Source organism: Chiloscyllium punctatum, chromosome 15, assembly GCF_047496795.1.
Source record: "Chiloscyllium punctatum isolate Juve2018m chromosome 15, sChiPun1.3, whole genome shotgun sequence".
Taxonomy (NCBI): Eukaryota; Metazoa; Chordata; class Chondrichthyes; order Orectolobiformes; family Hemiscylliidae; genus Chiloscyllium; species Chiloscyllium punctatum.
The window spans coordinates 438,630-465,968 of NC_092753.1; the positions used below are offsets into that span (position 1 = coordinate 438,630).

The 27,339-nt window shown below is 42.0% G+C and overlaps 1 protein-coding gene across 1 annotated transcript in view; it reads left to right on the plus strand.

The window, feature by feature from the left end:
* LOC140485886 (gastrin-releasing peptide receptor-like) overlaps positions 1-26,823 on the plus strand; it is a 56,750-nt gene extending 29,927 nt beyond the window's left edge. Inside the window, exon 3 of the mRNA XM_072584336.1 lies at positions 25,924-26,823. Coding sequence (XP_072440437.1) covers positions 25,924-26,322 — 399 coding nt within the window. The 3' untranslated portion in view covers positions 26,323-26,823. The remainder of the gene's footprint in view (positions 1-25,923) is intronic.
* Positions 26,824-27,339: the final 516 nt, after the last annotated feature.

Below are 27,339 nucleotides of genomic sequence, written 5' to 3' on the forward strand. Positions count from 1 at the left end.
AGCCAGTAAACTCTGGAACTGGAGACTCTGAGAAACTGGGTGTAGCATTGATGTATAAGTGATTTCCATTAGTATGGTTGGTATTAGTTGTGGTAGGTCAATCTTTGATTCTCCTATGGTACTGCCAGCACCACAGACCTGGGTCTCAGTGTTTAAACCCATCTATTTGTGGGTAGATGGCATCTGGTAACTGACCTTGTGACAGCAGCAGTCCCTTTAAGGCTGAGGTACACACTTCAAGGTAGATCACATGCCTCACTGAATTTTGGACAGCAGTTACTTCAGCTGCAACTCATATGCTACCTCTTCCAAACTAGTTTGATGTCTTCCATGGGCTGTTTTCAGGAAAGGCAGAAGGGACAGGAGTTAAAATGGGATCAGGAGATGTGGAGTGAGAGGATAGTAGATGACAGGGATCACAATGTAGTGTGATTTTCTCTAGCTGCTTGAAAACACATTTGTCACAAATTTGTGAGGGAATGCATCTAATGGTAAAAGATTATGTTCATTCCAGACTCAAAACCACCAATTTTGACAGGTCTGGACAAGCGCTCTGTTGCATTTTCTGAATAGGTTAATTGCCTTGAATAATGGTAACCCAATCTTAAATATCTTCCCCTTAACCTCCTTTTGCACACTTAGAGGGAGGGCAAGAGTCTGTGAGTGTCTCTGACCAAGGGAAATGCAGATATGTGTGGCCTGTGGGGTTTTTTTTGCAGATGCTCAGGGCAAGAAAAAAAACAAATGGAATCAGGATAGGAAGGTACTGAATGGAAAACAAACACGGAGAATATGAAATGAGGGGAGAGGAAGCTCATTGGTGATCGTGCAAATGCCAGGAAGGAAGAATAGAATGATGTTGGTAGCTGTTGTGAAAAGACCAAATAATTTGTATCTTTGTAATTCGAATGAGATGTTCTATAATGTGTGATCCTGCCAAGCAATAAAGGAAGGATAAGTGTTGAGTGTCAGAGGAAGGAGAGAAAGAACAGTTGCCTTGAATTATAAAGTAAAGTGGAAAGAATGAAGATCTCCTTCCTCTTGCAAGGTTATTGAAATACTTGCTGTACTGTATCAACATCCAATGTGTGAATATTCCAGATATAGATGATTTATTGTACTTACAGACTGCTCTCCTGAAGCTGGGAATTACCCTCCATGTAAGACCATAAGACATAGGAGCAGAAATTAGGCAATTCGGCCTGTTGATTCTGTTCCACCATTCAATCATGGCTGATGAGTTTATCAGCCCCATTCTCCCGCTGTCTCCCTGTAACCCTTGATTCCCTTGATACTCAAGAACCTATCTATCTCAGTCTTAAACATACTCAAGGACCTGGCCTCCACAGCCCTCTGTGGCAATGAATTCCATAGATTCACCACTCTCTGGCTGAAGATGTTTCTCCTTATCTCTATTGTAAAATGTCATCATTTTACTCCAAGGCTGTGCTCTCAGGTCCTAGACTCTCCAAAAATGGAAATATCTTCCCAATGTCCACTCTGTCCAGGTCATTCAGTATTCTGTAAGTTTGAGTTAGATCCCCCTCTAAACTCCCTTGAGTATAGACCCGGAGTCCTCAAACGTTCCTCATAAGTTAAGCTTTTCATTCCCGGGACCATTCTTGTGAATCTCCTCTGAACACGCTCCAGAGCCAGTACATCCTTCCTAAGATATAGGGCCCAAAAATGTGCACAATACTCCAAATGTGGTCTGACCATGTCTGGTGGATTTGATGTTCTGTTGTGGCTGGGAGCCAAGAGAATGTCCCTACCAGCTGGAACCTCAATCTCTGCAAACATGAGCCTACATGAACTTTACTCCAGCACAGATGTGTCAGTGTTTTTTTTATCAGCACACTTGGTATTAGTTGAGATGCTAGTGTGTGGGCAATCTGTGTTGTTCCTGCTGTGGTGAGACCATTCTCACAGACCTGGACTCATCATTTCCATCTACCAATGTGTGGATAGACAGCACCCAGTAACTGTGTTGCTGGAAAAGCGACCTGCTGTGCTTTTCAAGCAACACATTCTCAACTCTGATCTCCAGCATCTGCAGACCTCACTGTCTCCTATCACCCAGTAACTTGTCGGGCGATTGGTGGCGATCTCTTTAAGGCCGAGGATCACACTTCAGGGGGGGTCTGCCTGATGCTGTTTTTCCTTCCTGTGCTCTAAAGAGGTAGCAAGTGAGACCTTCAATTTGATCTCAGCCGGTGGACGTCCCATCCCAAATTTAATGGTGCACCAGCAAAATCTGCCTCTGCAATTATGAAGCCGAGGAGTCAAATACACAGGCTCTGTTTTCTGGGTGGCGAATGGATTTCAAAGCCTCGCGAATCCTCACAAAAATAACGGCGCAAACTTTAAAAGTCGGGCCTTTGAAGAGAGTTTGTGTGTTTGTTTTACATCAGTGAGGTCAAGACAACGGAAGTATTTCAGGCAGGGTCAGTGGGTTTAATAATCCCACGCAGCAGCCTGAGATCATCGCCTTGGTTAGGATTTAACTTCGCGCCTGCTTTCTTCATCAGCTTGGAACGATTTCCGACAGTGCCATTCAACGGATCATTTCACAGCGTCAGAGCACATTCGCTCAACCTGGGAGAAAACTGTCAACATCGGACGAAGTCAATCGCATGGATACGCTTCCTGTTAAGAAATCACAGCTATCGGTAGTCCGAACTCCCAACTCTTCCACCCATGTGGCTGATGGCAGGGTTGAAATAACTAAAGATGGCAATAGGAACATTTTAAGTGAGAACAATATACACAGAAAGTATGAGGTTATTTAGGCTGACACACAGCTGTGAGAAAATTGAACCAGTTTCAATATGGCAGAAATGCCAATTACAATATTTATGGAAGAAAAATCCTAAATTTCACGATTCAGACGATCATTGTGAAACTACAGCAAAACGTTAATTGTCAAAAAGAGATTGGTGACTGTAGCTGAAAATGTGTTGCTGGAAAAGCGCAGCAGGTCAGGCAGCATCCAAGGAGCAGGAGAATCGACGTTTCGGGCATGAGCCTTTTCTTCAGGAATGAGGAAAGTGTGTCCAGCAGGCTAAGATAAAAGGTAGGGAGGAGGGACTTGGGGAAGGGGCATTGGAAATGCGATAGGTGGAAGGAGGTTAAGGTGAGGGTGATGGGTCGGAGTGGAGTGGGGGCGGAGAGGTCAGGAAGAAGATTGCAGGTTAGGAAGGCGGTGCTGAGTTCAAGGGATTCGACTGAGACAAGGTGGGGGGAGGGCCGCAGCTACACTGGCACCACCCCCCACCTTTTCCTCCGCTATGACTATTGGCGCTGCCTCATGCTCCCACGAGGAGGTTGAACAGTTCATCCACTTTACCAACACCTTCCACCCCGACCTCAAATTCACCTGCTCCCTCCCCTTCCTAGACCTTTCCATTTCTATCTCGGGCGACCAAATCAACACGGACATTTACTATAAACTGACAGACTCCCACAGTTACCTAGACTACACCTCCTCCCACCCTGCCCCCTGTAAAAATGCCATCCCATATTCCCAATTCCTTCGTCTCCGCCGCATCTGCTCCCAGGAGGACCAGTTCAAATACTGAACAACCCAGATGGCCTCCTTCTTCAAAGACCGCAATTTCCTCCCAGACGTGATCGACGATGCCCTCCATCGCATCTCCTCCACTTCCCGCTCCTCCGCCCTTGAGCCCCGCCCCTCCAATCGCCACCAGGACAGAACCCCACTGGTCCTCATCTACCACCCCACCAACCTCCATATACATCGTATCATCCGTCGTCATTTCCGCCATCTCCAAACAGACTCCACCACCAGGGATATATTTCCCTCCCCTCCCCTATCAGCGTTCCGAAAAGACCACTCCCTCTGTGACTCCCTCGTCAGGTCCACACCCCTCACCAACCCAACCTCCACTCCCAGCACCTTCCCCTGCAACCGCAAGAAATGCAAAACTTGCGCCCACACCTGCCCCCTTACTTCCCTCCAAGGCCCCAAGGGATCCTTCCATATCCGCCACAAATTCACCTGCACCTCCACACATGTGGCCTCCTCTATATTGGGGAGACAGGCCGCCTACTTGCGGAACATTTCAGAGAACATCTCTGGGACACCCGGACCAACCAACCCAACCACCCCGTGGCTCAACACTTCAACTCCCCCTCCCACTCCACCAAGGACATGCAGGTCCTTGGACTACTCCATCGCCAGACCATAACAACATGACGGTTGGAGGAAGAGCGCCTCATCTTCCGCCTAGGAACCCTCCAACCACAAGGGATGAACTCAGATTTCTCCAGTTTCCTCATTTCCCACCTCCTTCCCCCCACCATGTCTCAGTCAAATCCCTCGAACTCAGCACCGCCTTCCTAACCTGCAATCTTCTTCCTGACCTCTCCATCTCCACCCCCACTCCGGCCTATCACCCTCACCTTGACATCCTTCCACCTATCGCATTTTCCAACACCCCTCCCCCAAGTCCCTCCTCCCTACCTTTTATCTTAGCCTGCTGGACACACTTTCCTCATTCCTGAAGAAGGGCTCATGCCAGAAACGTCGATTCTCCTGCTCCTTGGATGCTGCCTGACCTGCTGCGCTTTTCCAGCAACACATTTTCAGCTCTGATCTCCAGCATCTGCAGTCCTCACTTTCTCCCTGGTGACTGTAGAGTTAAATATAGAGAGATTTAATTGTATGCTTTCTGGTATGCAATTATTTCATGTCAATTAACAAAATCAGCAGGACAGATTCAATATCTGCATATTCCAAATATTAAATTGAAGCTATATAACTATATTATCTGATTCTCAGACCCACTTTCCTGCTCAATGCTGGGAATGTGGGAGTAGACCTTACCCTCAGCACTCCAAACACTGACAATCAAAATGAAATTGCAGAGAACTGAGCATGTCGCTGCATAATAGCCAGTCTAATCCATACCTTCAATGGGAAAAGATACAAAAGTAGCTGCGAATCAGTGCTTTAGTGCCATACCTCCAGGAAAGTTCAAATGATGCTAATCAGCAAATAGAATCAAAATAGCAAACGGATACCAGAGTTTCAAATAGACATGTCCCTCAACATCTTTTTTAAAAAACTATTTCATGGGGTGTGAGCATCACTGCTAGCATGTATTGCCTGGTCCAAATTGCCCTTAAACTGCGTGGACTATCTCAGAATCAATCACATTACTGAGGATCTGCTGTCACATGTAAGTCAGATCAGGTAACAATAGCTCAATTCCAGTCCTAAAGGACGTTTGTGAACCAAATGGTTTTTACAATAATAGTTAGTTGGCTACTTTTACTGAAGCTAGAATTATAGTCTAGATTTTTATGGTTTAGAATTAATTTCACCAATGATCATATTGGAATTTGAACCCATAGCCCCCAGCATCATTAACATGCACCACTGATTTACTAGCCTCACCATGTTACCACTGTACCACTACCACCCTTCTCTGTTGCACTGCTTTCACTAAAATAATATACATACTGCTCCCCAACGTATTACTTTGTCCAATTCCTAGAACTGGTCTCCAATCTGCAATACACGTTTTGTGCCCAGGCAGCATTTGGAAGAGGATCTCAATCTATCTGTAGACTTAGGTACTACTAAGAATTGTAAAATATGGTATAATATATTTATTTGTTTTGTAATTCTATGGTAAAAAGGGCAAAGGAAAGGCAGATGCAGTTTAATGCAGTTAACTGTGAAGTAATGTACTTTGATAGGAACAACAGGGAGTAACAATATACTGTACATCACAGAACAGCAGATTGACTACAGGAGGCCATTTGTCATATCATATCTATAATAGCTCTCTGTGGAACCAATTTTCCTAGTGCCACTGATCTGCCTTCATCTTGTAACCAGCACATCCTTCTTTTGAATAATCTAATTCTCTTTACAATATCTCAATAGACCCTGAGTCCACCATACTTTTTCATCATGCATTCAAAATCCCTGTCACTTGCTATGTGAAAAGGGTTTTCCCCATGTCATCATTGCATCTTTTGCCAAGTATCATAAATCCAACCCTCTGGTTCTTAATCCTTCTATCAATAGGCATTTTTTTTTCTCTACCTCACTCTATCCGGATGCTCCATAATTTTAATACTTATATTAAATTTCCTTCCAACCTTCTCCTTAGGGAAAAAAAATCCCAATTTCTCCAATCTGTCAATGTAACTGAGGCTCCTAATAACTGGGAGCAGTTCTTGTGAATCTTTTCTACACTCTTTCTAATTCCTTCACATCTTCTTGGAAGTGTGGGTCCTACAGCTGTGTGCAAAGCTCGAATTGAGGCTGCACCAGTATTCTGTAGAAATCCACCAAAATACCTTCATTTTTAAGTAGGTTGAAAGACCTGCAAAAGCTAAGGATGCTCAATTTATAAAATAGCAAATCTTTCAAGATGGTGGGCAAGTTTTTACAGCATGTTAAAAATAGAGGTGTTTGGCTATTTAGATAGGACATTGATTGCAAAGCAGGGATGTCATATTAAATCTTTGGTTAAGCTTCAGCTGGACGATTGTAAATGAAAAATGTCAAGATATTGGAAAGAGTACAGAGGAGGAGGTTTGCCAAGTTGCTACTAGGGATGAGACAGTTCAGTTATGAAGAAAGGTTAGAGAAGCTGGGATCATCAAGCTGCTCTTGCACAGCTCTGAGGTGCTGATTCAAATTTGAAAATAACTTCCACCCTAAAGCATGGCTCAGTCATCTGAAAAGCATTAACTGCAATATTAAACTATAAATTGTGAACAACATCATTTTAAAAGTATCAATTTTCTGATCATATTTGTGCACAAATTAACTGCTAAATTTTCTACATTGTAACATTGCATACTTCAAAAAGTACTTCCTTGGCAATAAAGTGCTTTGAGATATCCTGAGGTAATGGAAGGTGCTTTAGAATTACAAGCTCTGTCCTTTCTTTCCTCATAAAGCAATCATAATTGCATATGAGGTGTATTTCTTGATGCTATTGTCTGTTATATACAGTTTTCTGATTTATCTCATAAGGTGACATATTAATGTAAATTTTCTGAACCAGTGTTTCTGGAAGCAAGTTGTGTCTTCAGAAGATTTTTCTGACTGGGACTGTTTAGGTTTGGACACTAGACCAGATGGACTATCAGCTGTAGCTGCAGGGTCCTGCACAGTCCCAGTACTTACATTTATCCAAAAGTTTCAATTTAAGCCAGCACATTGTTGCAGCTAATAATGCCCATCTCTCTGAAGTCTGCAATAAAAAAAATCAAATACTGCACAGAGCTCTTGTCACTGAATGGTGTGCCAAAGTTAATTTCACTTTCTGAATGGAAGAATATTGAAGGGAACTCACATTGCAAGTCAATTCACACACTGTAAGGAACACTAGTTATCTAACTAAAGCAGCAGTGCTGCCCATTGTAAACTGCAGATTTACTGTTGAATGGGTTCATTAGGGATTCATTGTTAAATCCTCTGTAAATTAGTTTGTAACCTAATGGTATGGGAATCTGTTCCAAATAGTGATCATTATTGTGACTGAATTGGGTTCTGTCTGTACCTTACAGACATGACTGCAGCTCTGTAAAATCCTGCAGCTGAATGAGCGATCTCAATGGCAGCCCATAGTAAAAACAAGACCTTACACAGAATGCTTTAAGTTGATGTGTGAACTAAGCCAATTTGAAATTTTTACAGCAGATACTAGCACACTATTCTAGTTAAAAGCATCAAGGATTATACAGCAAGAACAGATAGGTGAAGTTGAACCATAAATCAGCCATGATTGAACTGAATAACAGAACAATCATGAAAGGCTGAGTAACCTCTTTCCTAACTGTTATTCTATCTGCATTCAATGACACTGCAGCCAATATTACTGATAGTTCTTGCAAATTAATTTTGAAAATATCAAAATGCAGTGAATATTGAAAATAGCAGAGGCATAAATTAAGCACAAAATGTCATTGATAAGTGTAAACAATGACCCAAAATCTGAATGCCACTGTATGTGACAAAATAACTATACATAGTTTAAGCATTCCTATAGACTTAATACACTTACAATTCGTGCAAAATGCTGAACACATTAGAAATCCATATTGTTTATAGCTAATCTTTTGAATGGCTAAACCTACTCACAATAGATTCATATTTAAAATAAAACAACATAACATCTGATACAAGCTACTGAAAGGGTTGACACCCTCATTGGTATTCTTGCTGAAGAGCTGTTGCTGTAGGACAGCAAATCACAAACTTCTGAAGGTACAGCTCATGACTGAGTCAATTAAATAAATACCTCCACGATTTCCTGGCCTGAATGCCAATTATCATTGGAAAGACCAGAATAGGGGTTCAGCCCTTTGTAATGATCCCAGCAGATAGTAATACTGGACAAATCTGATTCCAGAGTAGAACCTGTCCTGATAAACCAGAAACTATATTCTTATAATTTGGTTACTATAGTGACCAATCACTGAACATATTCACATGAGGCTGTCGATGTACTTTAACAAACGAACATAAGCTTTTACATAAAAGAAAAATATCAATGTATATATGATAATTTGGAACGATTCATCATAAACAGCAAAAAGAATGATACACCCCTTTTTCTCAGTGATATCCTTTACAGACATCTAACCCCAATGAACCTCTGATCTTCACTTTAAAATTTCTTGCTAAACTGATGAGTTGCAGCATATTCACCAGATGGGATTCTGTCTCTTGCAGTCTCTCCCTGAGACACAAAGGCAGGCTAACCCTTCTCTGACTTTGACTGTTTTGAGGCTGCTAACCAGCCTCAGGCCTCTTTCCACCTCTGGTAGCCTGAAACCTCGCACTGACTAAAAACTGTTGATCTGCTGGAATGGATGTTATCTTCCTGACTCAATCTGCTTATGTGCCAGGTCATTTGTCGTCTTCTGTGGGTCACACAAATTCAAGTTATCAATAAGCACAACTAGCTCCCCAGGTATCTGGCAGAATCATTTAGTTTTAGTTATATGCTTTATTGAAACGGTTGTTTTTATTGTTTCAAATGACCTCCTGCCCTTTTCTTTGAGAAGATCAGAACTTGATACCATTGGAAACCAAAACATCAGTAATTCTAGAATCCATGTTCCCAATAAAAATAACACATTCTAAACTTCCATCACATTCTAGGTATTCATATAATAGCATCACCACTGGCAATTTCTTAAATGTTATACCCTTCAAACTGTATTAAGTAAATTTGCAGGCTTCTTACCGTTTATCACTCATCTATTTTCTGCTTAGTCACTGGACCCTTCTGTCTTGCAACCTCCAGTAACCCCACTGTGTGAACTGCTACATAATAACCTGCAGAGGGAATAACTAGAATTAAAAAATCTGATTTCCAGATGTCGGTTAAGTTCATTAGCTGCAATGATTTGACAGTGAAGTAATGAGAAGAGCTTCAAGTAATCCCAGATCAGATATTACATGGGCTCATTTCAGAGTAAAGCTACTTCTGCTATCACTTAACAACTTACATTGATCTTGACTACAGAACAATCCCATTGCTGACCATGTTACATTCATTTTCCACAGAAGATATTCTGATCTAAAGTGTGACTAAACTAACTTAATGGAAATTGTGACCAGCTTTGTGTTGTGAAGCAATGGCAACTCTTAATTCTGCCCTGACTTTTGTGAACATACTTCATGCAGACCTCATACAGCTAGCAGAAAGAGATTTTCAATCTCTATGGTGCAACTGCATTTCAATTGAGATCTCAGACATGAATGATCTTACTAACCTCCTTACTTTATACCCTATCAATTCTATCTCATTAGTGTTGTTGAGTACAATTCATTTTTCTTTCCGAATGAGATGGAATAACATTTGTGTGTACTGAAGTTACCAGCTTTTCCATTTGAACTGGGGCTCAGGATATGTTTCATCAGAGCTTTTCCTCAGGAGTTTAAATAGGCAAAGTATAATCTAAATGCAGCATGTGTTGTGCACTCTCTGAAAGGGTGTGAATTTGATGGCTTAGCTGTCCCTTGCAGTTCTTGTATTCTTATTATTTTAGGATATATGTTGGCTGTCAATTAGAGGTGAGAAAAAGATTCTACATAGTTGCCTAGAGTTTATCCCTTTATGGCAAAATTGTGCTTTTCTACTTAAAATGACTGATTCCAAAAAATACTGCGGCTATACTAAGTTATCGGTAAATCCTTGGCTCAATTCATATAAATGCTCGGATTTGTTTGTAGATTTAGCATTTCTGACACAGCGGTTTGTATGACAGCAGTCTCTGTTGGGAGTTTGAATGCAGGGATCAGTTAACACAGAACACTACAGCACAGGCAGAGGCCCTTTGCCCAACCAAGACTGTGCTGACACATGATGCCTTTCTAAACTAAAACCGTTTGTCTCTACATGCTCCGTATCCCTCTATTCTCTGCCTATTCATTTAGCTGTCAACATACCTCTTAAACATTGCTATTGCATCCACGTCCAATGCCTCCTCTGGCAGCACGTTCCAGGCATTTATCACCCTCTGCGTAGCAAACCTACCTGTCACACCTCCTTTAACCTTAATGCCTCTTACAATTTTGTAAACATCTATCAGGTTGGCCCTCATCCTTCAAGTGAAAAACAGTTTGTACACTCACATATGATAGCTAATACACGTCAAACCAGGCAACATTCTGGAAACAGCCTAGGTTAGAATGTCTTCAGTGTGGAAGCAGGCCAATCAACCCATCGAGTCTGCACTGACCGTCTGAAGGGTATCTCACCCAGACCCTACCCCTCTAATCACCATGGCAAATTCACCTAACTACGTAGCCCTGGACACAATGGACAATTTTCCACGGCCAGTCCATCTGACCTATACATGTTTGAACTGTGGAGGAAACTAGAGCACCTGGAGGAAACCCACTCTGATACACGGAGAATGTGTAAACTCCAAATGGACAGTCACCCATGGCAGGAATCGAACCTGGGTCCCCAGTGCTGTGAGGCAGCAGTGCTAAGCACTAAGCCTCCATGCCACTTCTGTACCTGCTTCATAGCCTCCACATCCTCTGGGTAGACCAGAATTGTATGCAATATCCCAAATGTGGCTCAGTTCTACATAACTGCAACATGGCATGCCAGCTTTTATACCTTACGCCTTAACCGATACAGGCACACATACCATATGCCTTCTTGGCCACTTTAAGGGAACTTTGGACCAGAACCGCCCCCATCCAAGCCCCAGTATTAAACAAGTCCCAGTCAATATAGGGGAACTTAAAATTACTCACCACAACAATCCTGTTGTTTTTAGATTTTTCTATAATGTCCACATATTTGTTTCTTGTTCCTCTATCACTCATTAGCTGTTGGGAAGCCTATAGTACACCCCATTAAATGTTTGCAAATTTCCTATTCCTTAGCTTTACCATGTGACCTCGCTGCATGATCCCTCCAAATTATCCTCCCTCAGTATAGCTGTTATATTCTTCCTTATCAAAACAGAACTTCCTTATCTCTTTTACCTCCCTCTCTATCTTGCCTGCAACATCTCAGTCCCAGAAAGTGAAGCTGCCAGATTTGTCCCTCTCTCAACCAAGTCTGTGTAATCACTACAACATTGCAGTTGCATGTATTACCCAAGCTCCATGTTCATCTACCTACTTGTCATAGTCCTCACATTAAAACAAATACACTGCAGATTGCTAGTCCAGCTATATTCAGCTACCTCCCCTTGCCTGTTCTTCTTCTTAATCTTACTGGCCCTGGTCTCTAAATTCTTCTTGATCAATTTACTTGCTGACCGATTGCAGTGATTCCTGCCCCCCTAATACACTAGTTTATACCCTCTTGAGTGGCACCAGCAAGCCAGGATATTGGTGCCCATCCAGTTTAGGTGCAACCTGTCCTTCTTATACAGGTCCCACCTGCCCCAGAAGACAAGCCAATGTTGCACATACCTGACACTCTCCCTCCTACACAAACTCTGGGTCTTGAAAGAGCCAAGTTAACACAAAGCTCACAGCTTTTGAGGTGAGAGCCTTATAATTGTCTTTGTTGCTTGTGCCGTGAACTGCTGCCTGATTCCAAACGTGAATGGCCTGGCTGTAATTTAGCATTGCACCTCCTCATTCTTGGTTGATTGACCAGACAAAATGATCCACACATTGAAATAGTCTTAACGTTTTAAATGCCTATACTTAAAGGAGAACAAGTCAAGCACATGTAACCAGCCCTATTGTCATTTTTGAGCTGAATTTGTGCTGAAACCCCTGAGTTACAGTATCCAAGGCTGAATACTACCTGACAAAGCTTTCACACAATTGAAGCATAATGCTGTCTCCTTTGTTTTGCAGCTCACTTGAAATAAAGGTCAACGTTCCAATAGCTTTTTTGATTATGTTTTATGTCTGAACAAGGACCTTTCATGGTTTGCTTACTGGGCCTCACAAAGTTTTGTTGCTTTGTCAACTGTAATCATAAAACGTGCCCCACAAATTACTGAACTGAAGAATTTCATTTATTTTATGTCAGATTTAATATAATCTTGCAATCCTGGATATGGTTTTCTCAAGGGTAACAAGAGTCAAGTTTTCAATTGAAATTCTGCCCCACAGTTCCCCTGTTGGCCCATTGATAAGTGCATGGTGGACAACTGAGACCTGAAAAGTGCTAAGATCAATCCCTGATCTCTGCTGAGTTACACAACTATAGCTACAAGGGCAGTAGAAATTCAATTTTGTCTTTACGCTCCCAGACAAAGGGAATACAATAAATCATGCAAGTTTCTGGACAGGTTTGTCAAAGGCATGCATGGGAGAAAGGCAGGGTGAGACTGTGATTGAGATAGTCCATCATGATTGAAAAGGCTGTCAAAACTCATTGCCTGAAGTTAAAGATGAATAGAGAACTTTCTGGCAAGTGCAATAGGAAAAAGGGAGTACCTATAAAACATAAATGCAAATCTGCTCTTCTTGCTTTGGATTTCTCAAACCTTTATGGCAATTAACTTGTAAGTCAACAAGGGTCTTTCAAATATTCTTAAGCCAGTTGGTCATAGGTGTGCTTAAAGCCTGTTTAGTATTTCCCTTATTATGTGAAGCTCCTTCAACTCTTCATAACTCTTCATCTTGTTCCTGTAATGTTGAGCATTTATGCTTAAACATTTAACATTTCCATAAGACTGCTTAGATAAAAAATAGAATACCTGGCTTTGTTTCTGTCTGACCAAGACATGGCTCAGTAAAGTTAAAACCAAAAGACCATAAGATCTACAAACAGAAGCAGTCCATTCAGCCCATCGAGTCTGCTGTGCCATTCAATGAGATCATGGCTGATCTGATAATCCTCAACTCCACTTTTATAGTGCTTAAATCTAGCCATGACAAAATATTACCAATACTAAAATATAAAATTACTTGTACAACCCAAGTGCAGACACACAGTTGAACTAACCATGCCAAAATACAAGCTACAGAGAAGAGGAGGTAAACTTTGGCCAAGTTACAACTCAATAAAATAGGAAAACTAAGCCTGTGACTATTGAAGGCCCTTTGCTGGCCATTTAGGTTTGTAGCTGATGCGTTGTCCTTCTTCTGGAAATGTTGCTATGACAACTGCAATCTTCCTTTATAGGTTCTCTGGCCCCTTGCAGATATCATGGTACAATCAAATTCAGTGCCGTCTCTAATGTAGCCAGAGAGACCAGCTCTAGCATTTTGCGAGTTCTAACTGAGGCTCTGTCAGTACTTGACTTGTTTATGGCACAACCAAGGCATTCCGCAGAATATTCTTTCAGTCCACCATACTGATTGTTGTGCTCTTACTTGGTGATACCTGGATGACTGTTGTGGAGTCTTTGCAGAATCTCATCTCCCATTGATTTCAAAATCACCAATCTTTTATTGAAGAGTAACAAGTTGTCCACTATTGTTAAGTGTTTGTGCTGCACATAATACTGTCTCAAGACAGAATGTGGTGGTTGTCCCTCAGTCTCTCCAAACTCCCCATTTTTTTCAATCTCCCAATGCTGTGATTTGCAAGCAAACTCCATCCTTATACTGAGTTGCTTGGATTTCAGCTTTTTTTTATGTTGCTGGTTTGATTAAATGTTTGTTATTGAGGGGGAATAGTTAAGTGTTTTGTTATTGAGGGGGAATGGTTAAGTGTTTTTCACTTGGCAACATGGTTAAGTGCTTGTTATTGTAGGGGATGGTTAAGTGTTTGTTATCGTGGGGGATAATTAAGTGTTTGTTATTGTGGGGGAATATACTTCTATTTCAGAAAATGCACTGTAGAAATAGGAGCAAACTATTCAGGCTCTATCATTCTGTTATATCACAGCTAATCATCCACATCAAATCCCCTTTCCTGCACGATCTCTTTATCTCTTGATGACGTTAGTTTCCAGAAATCTATTGACTGCTATCAGGAACCTGCTTAGTGATTAAAATTTTACAGCCGAGAATTCCACAGATTCACTACCCTCTGAGTGAAGAAATTCCTCATCACTTCAGTCTTAAATGGTCTTTCCCTTATTCTAAGATCATGTCTCCTGGTTTTAGTTTCATCCACGAAGGCAAACATCTTATCCCCATCCCAACAGTTTCACCTTGTAAGAATTTCATAAATTTCAATGAGATCACCCCTCATTCTTTGAAACTGAAGGAAGTACACACCGTCTACTCAATCTCACTTCATAAAACAATCCCACAATGCCAGGGATTATCCTAACATATTACCTGTCTTCTGATCGCTCGCTGCGTCCACATGCTAAGTTTCTGTGACTGATGACCAAGGATGCTCAGGTTTGGCCGACACTTACATTTCCCAACTTCATACTGTTTAAGAAATGTTGTCTTTTTGTTTTGTTTTGCAAAGTAAATAATTTCATACTTACTCACATTATATCCAATCTGACATGCTCTAGCCCATTTACTTTGCCTATGTAAGTGCTCTTGAAACTCCTTGCATCCTCCTCTTTGTTTCCACCAAGTTTGGTGTCACCAGTAAATTTGGAAATACCTTAATTGGTCTACACGTTCAAATCTTTTATTTTGATTGTGAACAGTTGTAGAATTGGCACAGATCCTTGTGGTGCCACACGGATAATAGCCTGCTATGATGAGAATGAATTATTTATTCCTAACCTCTGCACTCTGTCTGTTGGCTAAATTTCAATCCACAGTAGTGTACTCCCTCCCCCAACAATTCCATGCAATCAAATTTTATTTGCTAACCTTCTGCCTGGGACCTTATCAAAGTCTTTCTGGAGGTCCAAATAAAACACATCAGCTGGTTCACCTTAATGAATGCTGCAAGTGATATCTTCAATAAACTCCAACAAGATTGTCAAACATGATTTTGCTTTTAGAAATTTTACCACTCTTTTCTAAATGTCTGCTTATCACATACTTTATAATAGATTCTAACATTTTCCCCATTGCTAATGTCAAACTAACAGATTCTCCATTCTCACTCTTCCTCCCTTCTCAATAGTGATGTTATGTTTGCTAGTTTCTTGTCTGAAAAACCAGAAGAAATAGGAACAGAGCTAGGCTATTTGGCCGCTCAACTCTGCTCCGCAATTTGATAGAATTGTGGTTGATCTGACCTTCCTCATGTTCACTTTCCTGGCCTTTCCCCATGACCCTTGATTCCCCTACTGATTAAGAAGCTATCTAAATTAGCCTTAAATATCTGTGAGGAATCTCCTCCCCCACCACAGCTCTCTGTAGCAAAGAGCGCCAGAAACTCTCAACTTTCTCAGAGAAGAAATTCCTCCTCATCTCAGTCTTAAATTGGTTATTCTGAAGTGATGCCCTCTGGCCTTAGACTTTTCCATGATGGGAAATAGCGTTTAACTTGTCAAGCTCTTTAAGAATCCTATACGTTCCAATCAGAGTGCCCTTCATTCCAATCAGAGTGTGAGTAGAGTCCCAACCTACTTAGACTTTGTTCATAATACAGTCCATCCATAATGGGGATCAACCTAGTGAAGTTTCTCTGAACTGCCTCCAATGAAATACTATCTTTTCTTAAATAAGGGGACAAAAACTTCTCCAGATGTAGTCTTACCAGTATCTTGTATAGTTGCGGGAGGATTTCTCTACTCTTATGCTCCAAACCCCTTGAAATAAAAGCCAACATTCCATTTGCCTTCCTTATTACCTGCTGTAGGTGTATGCTAGCTTTCTCTGTTTCATGTACAAATAGCTCCAAGTCCCTTTGCTTTGCAGCTTCCTGCAGTTTTTCTTCATTTATATAATACTGTTCTTTTAATCTCCATTCCACAATGGAAATTTTCAGATTTTCCATTTGCCAACTTTTTGTCTACTTACTGAACCTATCAAAGTCTCTCTGTGAACTGTATGTATCCTTCCCACAACCTGCCTTTCCACCTATTTTTGTGTCGTCTGCAAATTTGGCTTCAGTACATTTGCTTCCTTCCTCTAAGTCATTGATATGTATTGTAAATAATTGGGGTCCCACTCTGACCTCTGTGGAACCCCACTGGTTACAGGGTGTCATCCTGAACAAGAACCCTTTATCCCTACTCGCTGTTTCCTGCTTATGAGCCAATTTTCTTTCCACACCAATAAATCACCCCCAACGCTGTGGACCCTTACAGTATGACTTCACCTTTTGTGAGATACTTTGTCAAATGCCTTCTCGAAGTTCAGTACAACACACCTACTCAGTCCCCTCGATCCATTCTGATTGAGACTTCCTCAAAAAGCTTTAATAAATTCGTCAGGCGCGACTTCGCTTTCATGAAGCAAGACTGACTCTGCTTAATTAGTTTGCGATTGTTCTGCTATGACTTCCTTAATAATAGAATCCAATACTTTTACAACCATGGATATTAGGTTAATCGGCCTACAGTTACCCGCTTTTTGCCTGCCTTCCTTTTTAATTAAGGATGTCAAATTGGCAGTTTTCCATTCCTCTGCTACTTCTCCAGAATGCAAGGATATTTGGAAAATTACAACAAATGCATCCATTATCTGTGTAGCTACCTCTTTTAGGATTATCAGATGTAAACCAGTAGTCTGCAGGAACTTTTCCAGAGTCTACAGAAATTTAGAATCTATGGAATTAAGTTGCTGAGTAACCTCATCAATTTTAATTCTTGACAAGAATATCTGCTATTGGTTGCATCTTAGAAAAAAGAACAAAGAACATTGCAGCACAGGAACAGGTCCTTTGGCCCTCCAAGCCTGCCAATCCAGATCCTCTATGTTAACATGTCGCTTATTTTCGAAGGATCTATATCCCTCTGCTCCAGACACATACAGGTATCTGTCTAGATACATCTTATATGGTGCTATCATGCCTACCTCTACCATCGCTGCTGGATTTCCAGGCACCCACCACCCTCTGTGTAAAGAACTTTCCATGCATACCTCACTTAAACTTTTCCCCTCTCACCTTGAACTCGTGACCCCATTAATTGAGTCCCCTACTCTGGAAAAAAAGCTTCTTGCTATCCACCCTGTCTGTACCTCTCAAAAGTTTGTAGACCTCAGTCAAGTCTCCCCTCAACCTCTGTCTTTCTAATGAAAATAATCTTAATCTACTCAACCTCTCTTCATAGCTAGGGCCCTCCATACCAGGCAACATCCTGGTGAACCTCTTCTGAAGCATCCACATCCTTTTGGGTTCAGGGGTTCGAGGGCGGTGGGGGTCTGGGGTTGGTGGGGAGAGTGGTAACCCTCAAGTACCTTCCCCTGCAACTGGAAAACATACAAAACCTGCCAGTACACCACCCCCCTCACCTCCATCCAGAGCCCCAAACAGTCCTTCTAGGTGAGACAGAGGTTCCCCTGCCTCTCCTCCAATCTAGTTTACTGCATTGGGTGCTCCCATTATGGTCTTCTGTACATCTGAAAGACCAAACATTAACTTATGGAATGGTTCAACAAGAATCTCAGGCCAACCGGACCTCCCAGCCACCACACATTTTAATTCCCCTTCCCACTCTCTCTCCCACATGACCATCCTTGGCCTCCTCCATTGCCACAATAAACCCAACCGCAAATTGGAGGAACAACACCTCACCTTCCGCCTGCCTACAGTCCGGAGTACTCAACGTTGCGTCTCCAATTTCAAATAACCTCCCTTCCCACCCCAGACTTCTCTTTCTTCCACTCCCTGCCACCAACTGGATTCAGACCTCCTATTGACCAACACAGTCGTACCCTGTACCTGCCTTCACCTATTCCCCACCTCACCACCCTGCCTCTGACTCCCCCTTTATCTGCAGCTCCCCCTACACCCACCCCATTCCTGAAAAAGGGTTACACATGAAACATCGACTTCTCTACCTCCTGTTGCTGTCTGGCTTGTTGTGTTCTTCCAGTCTCCTGCCATGTTCAATTAGACATATTAGATCATAGTGTGCTGAAATATCGAAGGGAATATGCATTACTTTAATCTTCTTAAATGTCTTTCACTTGTTCTATTCCCCAATTTCTTCAATAAGTTCTATTGTTCTATTTCCCAATTTATTTCACAGATCTTGTAGTGGCTCATTTATGGTTAGTAAGTTTGATATGAACTTCGACACTTGGTTGACTATATCACATGGACTACAGGGAGAACTAACCATTTGGATACAGGACAGGCTCGATGATAGAAGACAGAGGGTGGTGGTGGAGGGTTGCTTGTCAGACTGGAGGCCTGTGACCAGTGGTGTGCCACAAGGATCGGTGCTGGGTCCATTGCTTTTTGTCATTTATATAAATGATTTGAATGTAAACATAGGAGGTTTGGTTAGTCTGTTTGCAGATGACACCAAAAGTAAAGCTGTAGTATACAGCAAAGGAAGTTATCTCAGAGTACAATGGGATCTTGATCAGATGGCCCAATGACTGAGGAGCGGCAGTTGGAGTTTAATTTGGATAAATATGATGTGCTTCATTTTGGAAAGGCAAAACATACGCTTAATGGTAAGGTCCTGGGGAGTGTTGCCGAACAAAAAGATCTTGCAGGTTCATAGTTCCTTTAAAGAGGAGTCCCAGTTAGATAGGATAGTGAAGAAGGTGTTTGGTATGCTTTCCTTTATTGGTCAGTGCATTGAATATAGGAGTTGGGAGGTCATGTTGCAGCTGTACAGGACATTGGTTAGGCTATGTTTGGAATATTGTGTGCAATTCTGGTCTCCCTGCTATAGGAAGGATGTTGTGAAACTTGAAAGGCTTCAGAAAAGATTTACAAGGATGTTGCCAGGGTTGGAGGATTTGAGCTACAGGGAGAGGTTGAATAGGCTGGGGCTGTTTTCCCTGGAGTGTCGGAGGCTAAGGGATGACCTTATAGAGGTTTATAAAATCATGAGGGACATGGATAGGATAAATAGACAAAGTCTTTTCCCTGGGGTTGGGGAGTCCAGAGCTAGAGAGCATAGGTTTAGGGTGAGAGGAGAAAGATATAAAAGAAACCTAAGGGCAACTTTTTCACTCAGAGGATGGTACATGTATGGAATGAGCTGCCAGAGGAAGTGGTGGAGGCTGGTACAATTACAACATTTAAACGGCATCTGGATGGGTATATGGATAGGAAGGGTTTAGAGGGATATGGACAAAATGCTGGCAAGTGGGACTGGATTACTTTAGAATATCAAGTCGGCATGGACAAGTTGGACCAAAGGGTCAATTTCTGTGTTGCACATCTTTATGACTATGACTGTGTCAAGGAATCTCAGTATGTTGTAATATATCTAGGCTGTGCACACTCCTAAATTAGAATTTGAATTGCTTGGGGGCCACCTTGTTGCTGAATAAGGTACCCCAAGAAATGGTTTAGTGCTCTTGTCAAATTTCCATTTCACATTCACAGTAAGTCCAGCTTTCTGTCTTGCCTTTCTGTTTCATAGACCCATTGCCCACCATGCTCTTCCTTCGTAGCACCACGGATAATCACATCAACCATATGGCAAATTACTTCTCCTCTGTCTTCAAGAATGTTGGATATTGTGAATTGGAAAATATCTGGTGCTGAAGAAGTGTCAAGTGGAAATTGATTTTGAAAAAATCAACCAAAGTGGAGTGCTGAATGTGATCAACAATCTTGATGCTTGATCAAGTAGTGAATATTATAACAAGTCTGAATCCATTTTGTGCACAAGTGTTTTGTTTATGTAATCAGTTACTGTGGTCTGTGCAATCCATACCGCTGCTCATCAGATTGTATGGGCAATTTCTCACTGTATAGTAGATTTTCTACTGCCATCCTCTTTCAGAATAGGATCTACAATAAAACAGAACAGAAGGTGATAGAGAAACTCAACATATCTGGCAGCAACTATGGTGAGAGAACAGAGTTAATATTTCGAGTCTGATATAACTTCTTCAAAACTGAAAGGAGTTGGAACATCATGGTTTTTCATGCTTTTGGCAGAGGGGTAGGAAGTTTGAGTGCAACAGATGGTGAACATGCCCACAGTGAAAGACAATGGGAGTGATAGCAATGCAAAAGAAGAAGTAAGGATAGTGTTATGATCAAAGTGGTGAACAGAGATCATACTTTGAGGTTGGCGAACACAATGTTGAATACCGAAGGCTGTAAAAATACTGAGCAGAACATGAGATCTGTTCCTCCAGCTTTGATTGAGCTTTGTTGAAACCCTGTAGCAGGCCAATGATAGAAATGTTAGCATGGAATTAAGAAGGTTTATTGAAATGGCAAGCAACTCGAAGGCTGGGGTCATTCTTATGGTCAGACCGGACCTGTTTGACAAAGCTGTCTGCATTGGATCTCACCAGTGTAAAGAAACCACATTGTGAGCAGCAAATACATTAGGCTAGATTGAAAGAAGTACAAGGAAAATGCTGCTTCAACTGGAAAATGTGTTTGGGATCGTGGACAGTGAGGAGGGAGGAGATGAAAGGGCAAGTGTTAAGATCTGCTTGGTCTAGTCTGGTGGAGGTAAATGACTTAGTAGTCTCATGAGAAGAGGATATTGTCCTAAAGAAGATGTGCTTTATTGCTTGTTACATTGATGTGACAGATATTGTTACAGAGTGTATGAGAAGGACCCAGATGCTAAATCTTACTCCTTCAAGTTCCAAAGCTAATCTCTCTTCCAATTCCTCAGAGATACCAATCGCTTCTTTTATCCCATGGTGATATATGACTTCATATGCTTTGCTCCCAATTATATACAGAAGTGTATTTACTTGTTCAGCTTCTGGTTTAGCATCTAATTGGAAGCTATTTTGTATCCTAAGAAATGTTTTCTCAAAGATTTGTACAACTTTATGTTATATTCGATCTATTTTTGAATTTAATCTTCCTGGCAATATTATTTCTGATATCATGCCTCCTGATGTGATCATTTATTTTCATAGCTTCAGAGGCTTTTAACTTTGCAGGAATTTTGCAGAATGTCTGTATAACCACCACAATGCTCCTTCACACAGACCCTCATACACACACGCTCTCACTTTCTCATGTACATGTAGTATATGATTATACAGTATTTTTGTGGTCGAAATTAATGATTCCTGGTTTCTGCAAATAAAACCAAGGATTTTTAGCTTTTCCATGGCTTCTCTGGATGAATCTTGACAATCTTGCACTTAATGACTGATACGCTTTTCTTTAAAGCTTCACTTGATGAATCCCGCTTCTTGTGCCTTTAGTAAATTATTTCCAGTAAATGTCTGCTGCTATTTGCAGCTTTATAAGATGAACCCTATTTCTTTAATTGTTTTTCATAGAGAATCCCATTGACAGTGAATTGAATAATGCCTTTACTGCATTTTTATAATGCAGCCTTCACCTCCATAGTTTGCCATCTTACTCCTTTCATTGAACTTTGTCTTCTTCGGCTTCTAAAATGCTCCTTTATCACGTTAGTTCTAGGTCTGTGATCTAGTTTTGAATTGCTTTTTTCACGCTAGATTTCCCTTCTGCAATCGTGGCTTGCCATGCCTCTCATTATGACGGCAATACATGATCTGAACTGAGACCATCTGTCTTTATTTTTTGCTTCTCTGCTTCTCTCCAAAGAAACTGGCAGAACTGCTGAGTTTCTCCTGCATTTGTGTTTTATTTCAGATCTACAGCATCTACTGTATTTTCATTAGTCGGTAGGTGACTAATACTACACCTCCAGGGAATACCAAACACTCCTCCTGCTGCTGCTGCTGCTACTGCTGCTTTTACCACTGATTGTAGATTCTATCTTGTTGAATTTTACCACTAGACTGTGCTCTGTCAGGTTCATGACTGGCCAGCTCTTCCAAATCCTAATTGTCTGCACAATCTGCCTTCTTAAACTTGTGAGTGAAGAAATCTCAAGCCTTCCACTGTTGCCAATGGGAGACACTAAATAATATCCTCCACTTGCCACTAAGTTATAGAAGCAATCTTCTTTGCTGTTCACTGATAGGCTCTCTATGGGGCAGATTTGCTCCCAACATCTGCATCAGAGTAGGAATCTATGAGGGGTGTTCGGTCTACCATGATAAAGGAATATCACTTGGCAATCTAATAAGAGAAGGCTTATGTCTGAAACAATATGTAGTGTATTACACGATAGCAACTATTTATGCTACACTAATGTGATAGACATTGTTATAAGGACTATGAGGAAGATTCAAATGGTGGATCTTAAAGCTCCTTTGAGATTCTACACAGTTCTCCCCCACAAGTCTATACAACATCATTAATAGTGAGGGGTTTCTAAGGCACTTGTCAGCATTAACCTTGTCAGAGCCTTACACCCTAAACAAGAAAAGATTGGTTTATATCAACCTCTTACTGCTTATTAACTGCAAATACTGATAATGGATTAACTACTGTAAAATTATGCTGAAACATCATCCTTTCAGGAACAGTATTTATTTTGGCATCTGATATCTTTCTTCTATGTTCAAAGAAGATTGAAAAAACCTCATAATCCAGACAGAACAAGCTGTACCCTGTGAGGTGATGTACCGGAAAAAAAAACACACTCTCAACTTTTTAAATCTGACTCTTAGTTAATAAATGTCATGAGTGAAACTAAAAGACCAGTTGAAAGGCTGAACAAATCTACAGATATTTTTAAATGGAGCAATAAAGTCATTAACTCATGCATTCAAAATTTAAAGATATTTTATTCATTATTTAATCATGGCCACAGTAAGTTCTGTTTTGAGAGGGAAGACATGAGAATGCAATTATAATGCTCAGGTGGAATGTGGGGATGGGATCTTCCTCTAGATGTCATGGATATACTCAGTACGAATTAAAACTGGTCACTTTGATAATTCATACCGTGACTAATTGAATTTTCAAGTACCATTTGGACCCTTGAATGGATTACTATGGTTTCAACTATGAGCCCTGTTTGAGGCAAATTCCCCTGAGGGAATTCAACCACCTTTAGGTGAAAACAACAGTGTTCTCTTTTCCACGTTTCATTAAATCTTAGAATCAAGAATTGTACTATATAGAAGGACACCAATTAGCCCATTGAATCCATGCCAGCTCTTTAAAATAGCATCTAGTCCTACTTCTCAAATGCTTTCCAGAATCTCTGCAAGTATTTTTCTTTCAGGTTCCCTTTCAAAAGCTACTAATTATCGGTTTCCAGAATAACATTAGGCAGTACAATCCACATCTAAATCCACTCATTGGGTAAAAGCCCTTTTTTTCCCTGTAGCCTCTATTTTTTTTGGCCAAACACTTTATATCCCAGACTTCTGGTTCATCATTTTTAAGCTATAGGCAGCAATTTCTCTTTAGTCAGTCTATTTAAATGCTTCATGATGTTAAGTTCAATCAAATCTCCTCAGCCTTCTCTCTTCAAAGTAGCAGGTTGAGGCTGCTTCCTCAAAGTAGCAGGTAGAGCTGAGGATCAATGGTGTAGGCCTCTTTTCAAGGGACCCGTTGGGTGTCAGTCATGATTGCATAAGCTAAAAAGAGGCGATTATTCATCTAAAGAGGCGATCAAAGCCTGTGTCAGTTAAGAATGGTATTAATGGGAGATCAGCACAGTACAGTGCACTGAAGCTTATTGAGGTTGGTTGGACATTGAGATGTCCCCATTCCCACATGGTCATGCTCTTCAAATTGACTCGGATGCTGCCTGTCCTGCTGTGTTTTTCCAGCACCACATTTTTGAACTCTTCAAATTGAGCACTTTCTCCTCAAAAGGAGTGAGGATCCTTTTGTCCAAATGCAATCACCAACCATCCCCCTCCCCTTACCAGCACAGTCTGGTAGAAGGTCAGTTTTCCTTGAAATCAGACAAAGGAAGGGGTGGAGCATGATGGAAGTAGATGGAAACACAGTTAGTGGTGATACAGGAGGAACAAGAGAGGAGTCGCCAGTGAATAAGCTGGAATCACAAAGGGCGGGAAGAGTTGATAGCTCAAGAAAGAAGATGGGTCAGAGCCATTGAGTAGAAATGATTACATGCAATAGCAGAAGTTGCAGACAATGAGCTTTGGTGAGAGGAGTGTGCAGAGGCAGAGTTAGAGTGAGTGGTTACCCTGTGAGTATCAGGGAGCTGGGAGAAAATGGTGATACCCACCCTTGCAAAACACAGTCGGTGATTGTACATTTTCCTGCATAGCTGTGCATTCTGTTTAAGCTGGGACATAGCACTGATGCAGTCCTCGATCTGGATCCAGCCTGGCTGGGTCTGCTGCTGTGGCCTCCTTTAACAGTCAGCAGGAAAAGGGATAACCCTCCCCTCCAGCTCCTCTGTACATCAGCACATCCAGAATCCCTGTCCATCCTGCTTTTTTGGGCCATCTCCTCAGTGATTATAGGTCAGGCACCAGAGACTGTGAAGGGTGGGGTTGCAGTTCCTGGCTTACAGTCTGAAGTGGTCAGCAGCCAGTCTTTCAATCTGACTGCAACTAGGTGGTGTGAAAGCTAGGAGGGATCAACAGCAATGAGTACCTCCACCTCTCCTGCTGCATGATGCCATGGGGAGGACACCAAAGAGCCTTTTTGTAGTGCGAAGAACAGAAAACTGCTTGATAAAATTGTTCTGAGCCACATTGGACTGGACCCAGTGATGTTCACTTTCACTTTACCTGCGGATGGAAAAACGTCACATCTTGTTTTTGTGTTCCTTCCTCTGCTAAGCTGTGAACTCATTTCTTGCAGGGCTATGTTTTAAAAAGTGATCAGCACAGAATGTCTATTAGGTTTAGAATGTGGGCGGCACGGTGGCACAGTGGTTAGCACTGCTGCCTCACAGCGCCTGAGACCCGGGTTCAATTCCCGCCTCAGGCGACTGACTGTGTGGAGTTTGCACGTTCTCCCCGTGTCTGCGTGGGTTTCCTCCGGGTGCTCCGGTTTCCTCCCACACTCCAAAGATGTGCAGGTCAGGTGAATTGGCCATGCTAAAATTGTCCGTAGTGTGAGGTAAGGGGTAGATGTAGATGTAGATGTAGGGGTATGGGTGGGTTACGCTTCGGCGGGGCGGTGTGGACTTGTTGGGCCGAAGGGCCTGTTTCCACACTGTAAGTAATCTAATCTAATCTAATCTAATGTTGGAACTGGACTTGTAAACACCTAAAGGAACAGGTACGATTATAGAAACTCATGCCAAGTCTCTACAGTCACCTATTGGACAAAAATAGTGGCCGTGTTGCAGAGTAAAATCCAAAGTTGATGGTAGGGCACTAGCAGTCTGCTGCATGCTACACATAAAGAAACAAATAGGCAGTTCACATTCAGTAAATCCACTTCTGCCAGTTTCTCAACAAAGGTCCATTCTCTGAGAGAATCAAGTCTCTCAGGTGACAACGAGGTCTGTTGAAACAATGTGTCTGATGAACTGATTATCATTATTTTCTTCCAGGCACTTTTGTGATTTATTCCAGTCTTTTTATCCAGATTGAATCAATTAGATTCGATCCATTTTGAGTGCTCACTACAAGCTTTAAGCGTTGCTGTTGCTTTCGAAAGTTTCAATCTTCCCGTTTTGTTTCATTGACAGATGGAATCCAGGAAAAGACTTGCAAAGACAGTGCTGGTGTTTGTGGGTTTCTTCGCTGTGAGCTGGCTCCCCAGTCACATCATCTACCTATACCGCTCCTACCATTACAGGCAGGTGGACACCTCCTTGGCGCATTTGATTGGCAGCATCTGTGCCAGGATTCTTGCTTTCAGCAACTCCTGTGTTAACCCCTTCGCCCTCTACCTGCTGAGCAAGACCTTCCGAAAGCAATTCAACAACAACCTGTTCTGCTGCAGGAGCCACCTCCTCATACGCTCGACCAGCATGGGCAGGAGTACCACAGCTTCACGGATGACATCACTCAAAAGCACAAACCACTCCGTGGCAAGCTTCAGCCTCATCAATGGGAAGTACGTTCAGCAGGAAGGTTACGTATAGGGGCGCCGCTTGGCACCAATAGACAATGTACATTCAGCACTTTTTTCAGCAATCACAATCATGCCCAGGGGGTCTTAGTCTCAGAGAAAAGAATGTAAGCGAGAATGACGTGGGTTGGTGAGAGAAATTCAGAGTTCAGGGAGCAAGGGTGTAAGCTGTGATTTTGTTAAGTAAATATGAGGTTCAGATTAAAATGTGTCTTTTAAGATGTTGGAAACAATCTTGACATTCAGCAGGCCCTCTGTATTTAGCAGGGCAGCCATCAGGGATGTTAATGGTGTACCAAAGATATGCCACAAAAAGTTGTGGTTTGTCAGACATGGTCTCAGGGCAGCTTGTGGGAGGCAATAAACAAAAGCAGTGTGATGAGAGGTGTGCTTACAGATGGAGAATTTTGTTTTCTGTCAGTAATAGGTTGTAAGTAATGTGCAAGGTAAAAACAATGACTGCAGATGCTGAAAAGCAAATACTGGATTAGTGGTGCTGGAAGAGCACAGCAGTTCAGGCAGCATCTAACGAGCAGCGAAATCGACGTTTCGGGCAAAAGCCCTTCATCAGGAATAAAGGCAGTGAGCCTGAAGCGTGGAGAGATAAGCTAGAGGAGGGTGGGGGTGGGGAGAGAGTAGCATAGAGTACAATGGGTGAGTGGGGGAGGAGATGAAGGTGATAGGTCAAGGAGGAGAGGGTGGAGTGGATAGGTGGAAAAGAAGATAGGCAGGTCGGACAAGTCAAGGAGACAGTAACTGAGCTGGCAGTTTGAAACTAGGATGAGGTGGGGGAAGGGGAAATGAGGAAGCTGTTGAAGTCCACATTGATGCCCTGGGGTTGAAGTGTTCCGAGGCGGAAGATGAGGCGTTCTTCCTCCAGGTGTCAAACTGCCAGCTCAGTTACTGTCTCCTTGACTTGTCCAACCTGCCTATCTTCTTTTCCACCTATCCACTCCACCCTCTCCTCCTTGACCTATCACCTTCATCTCCTCCCCCACTCACCCATTGTACTCTATGCTACTCTCTCCCC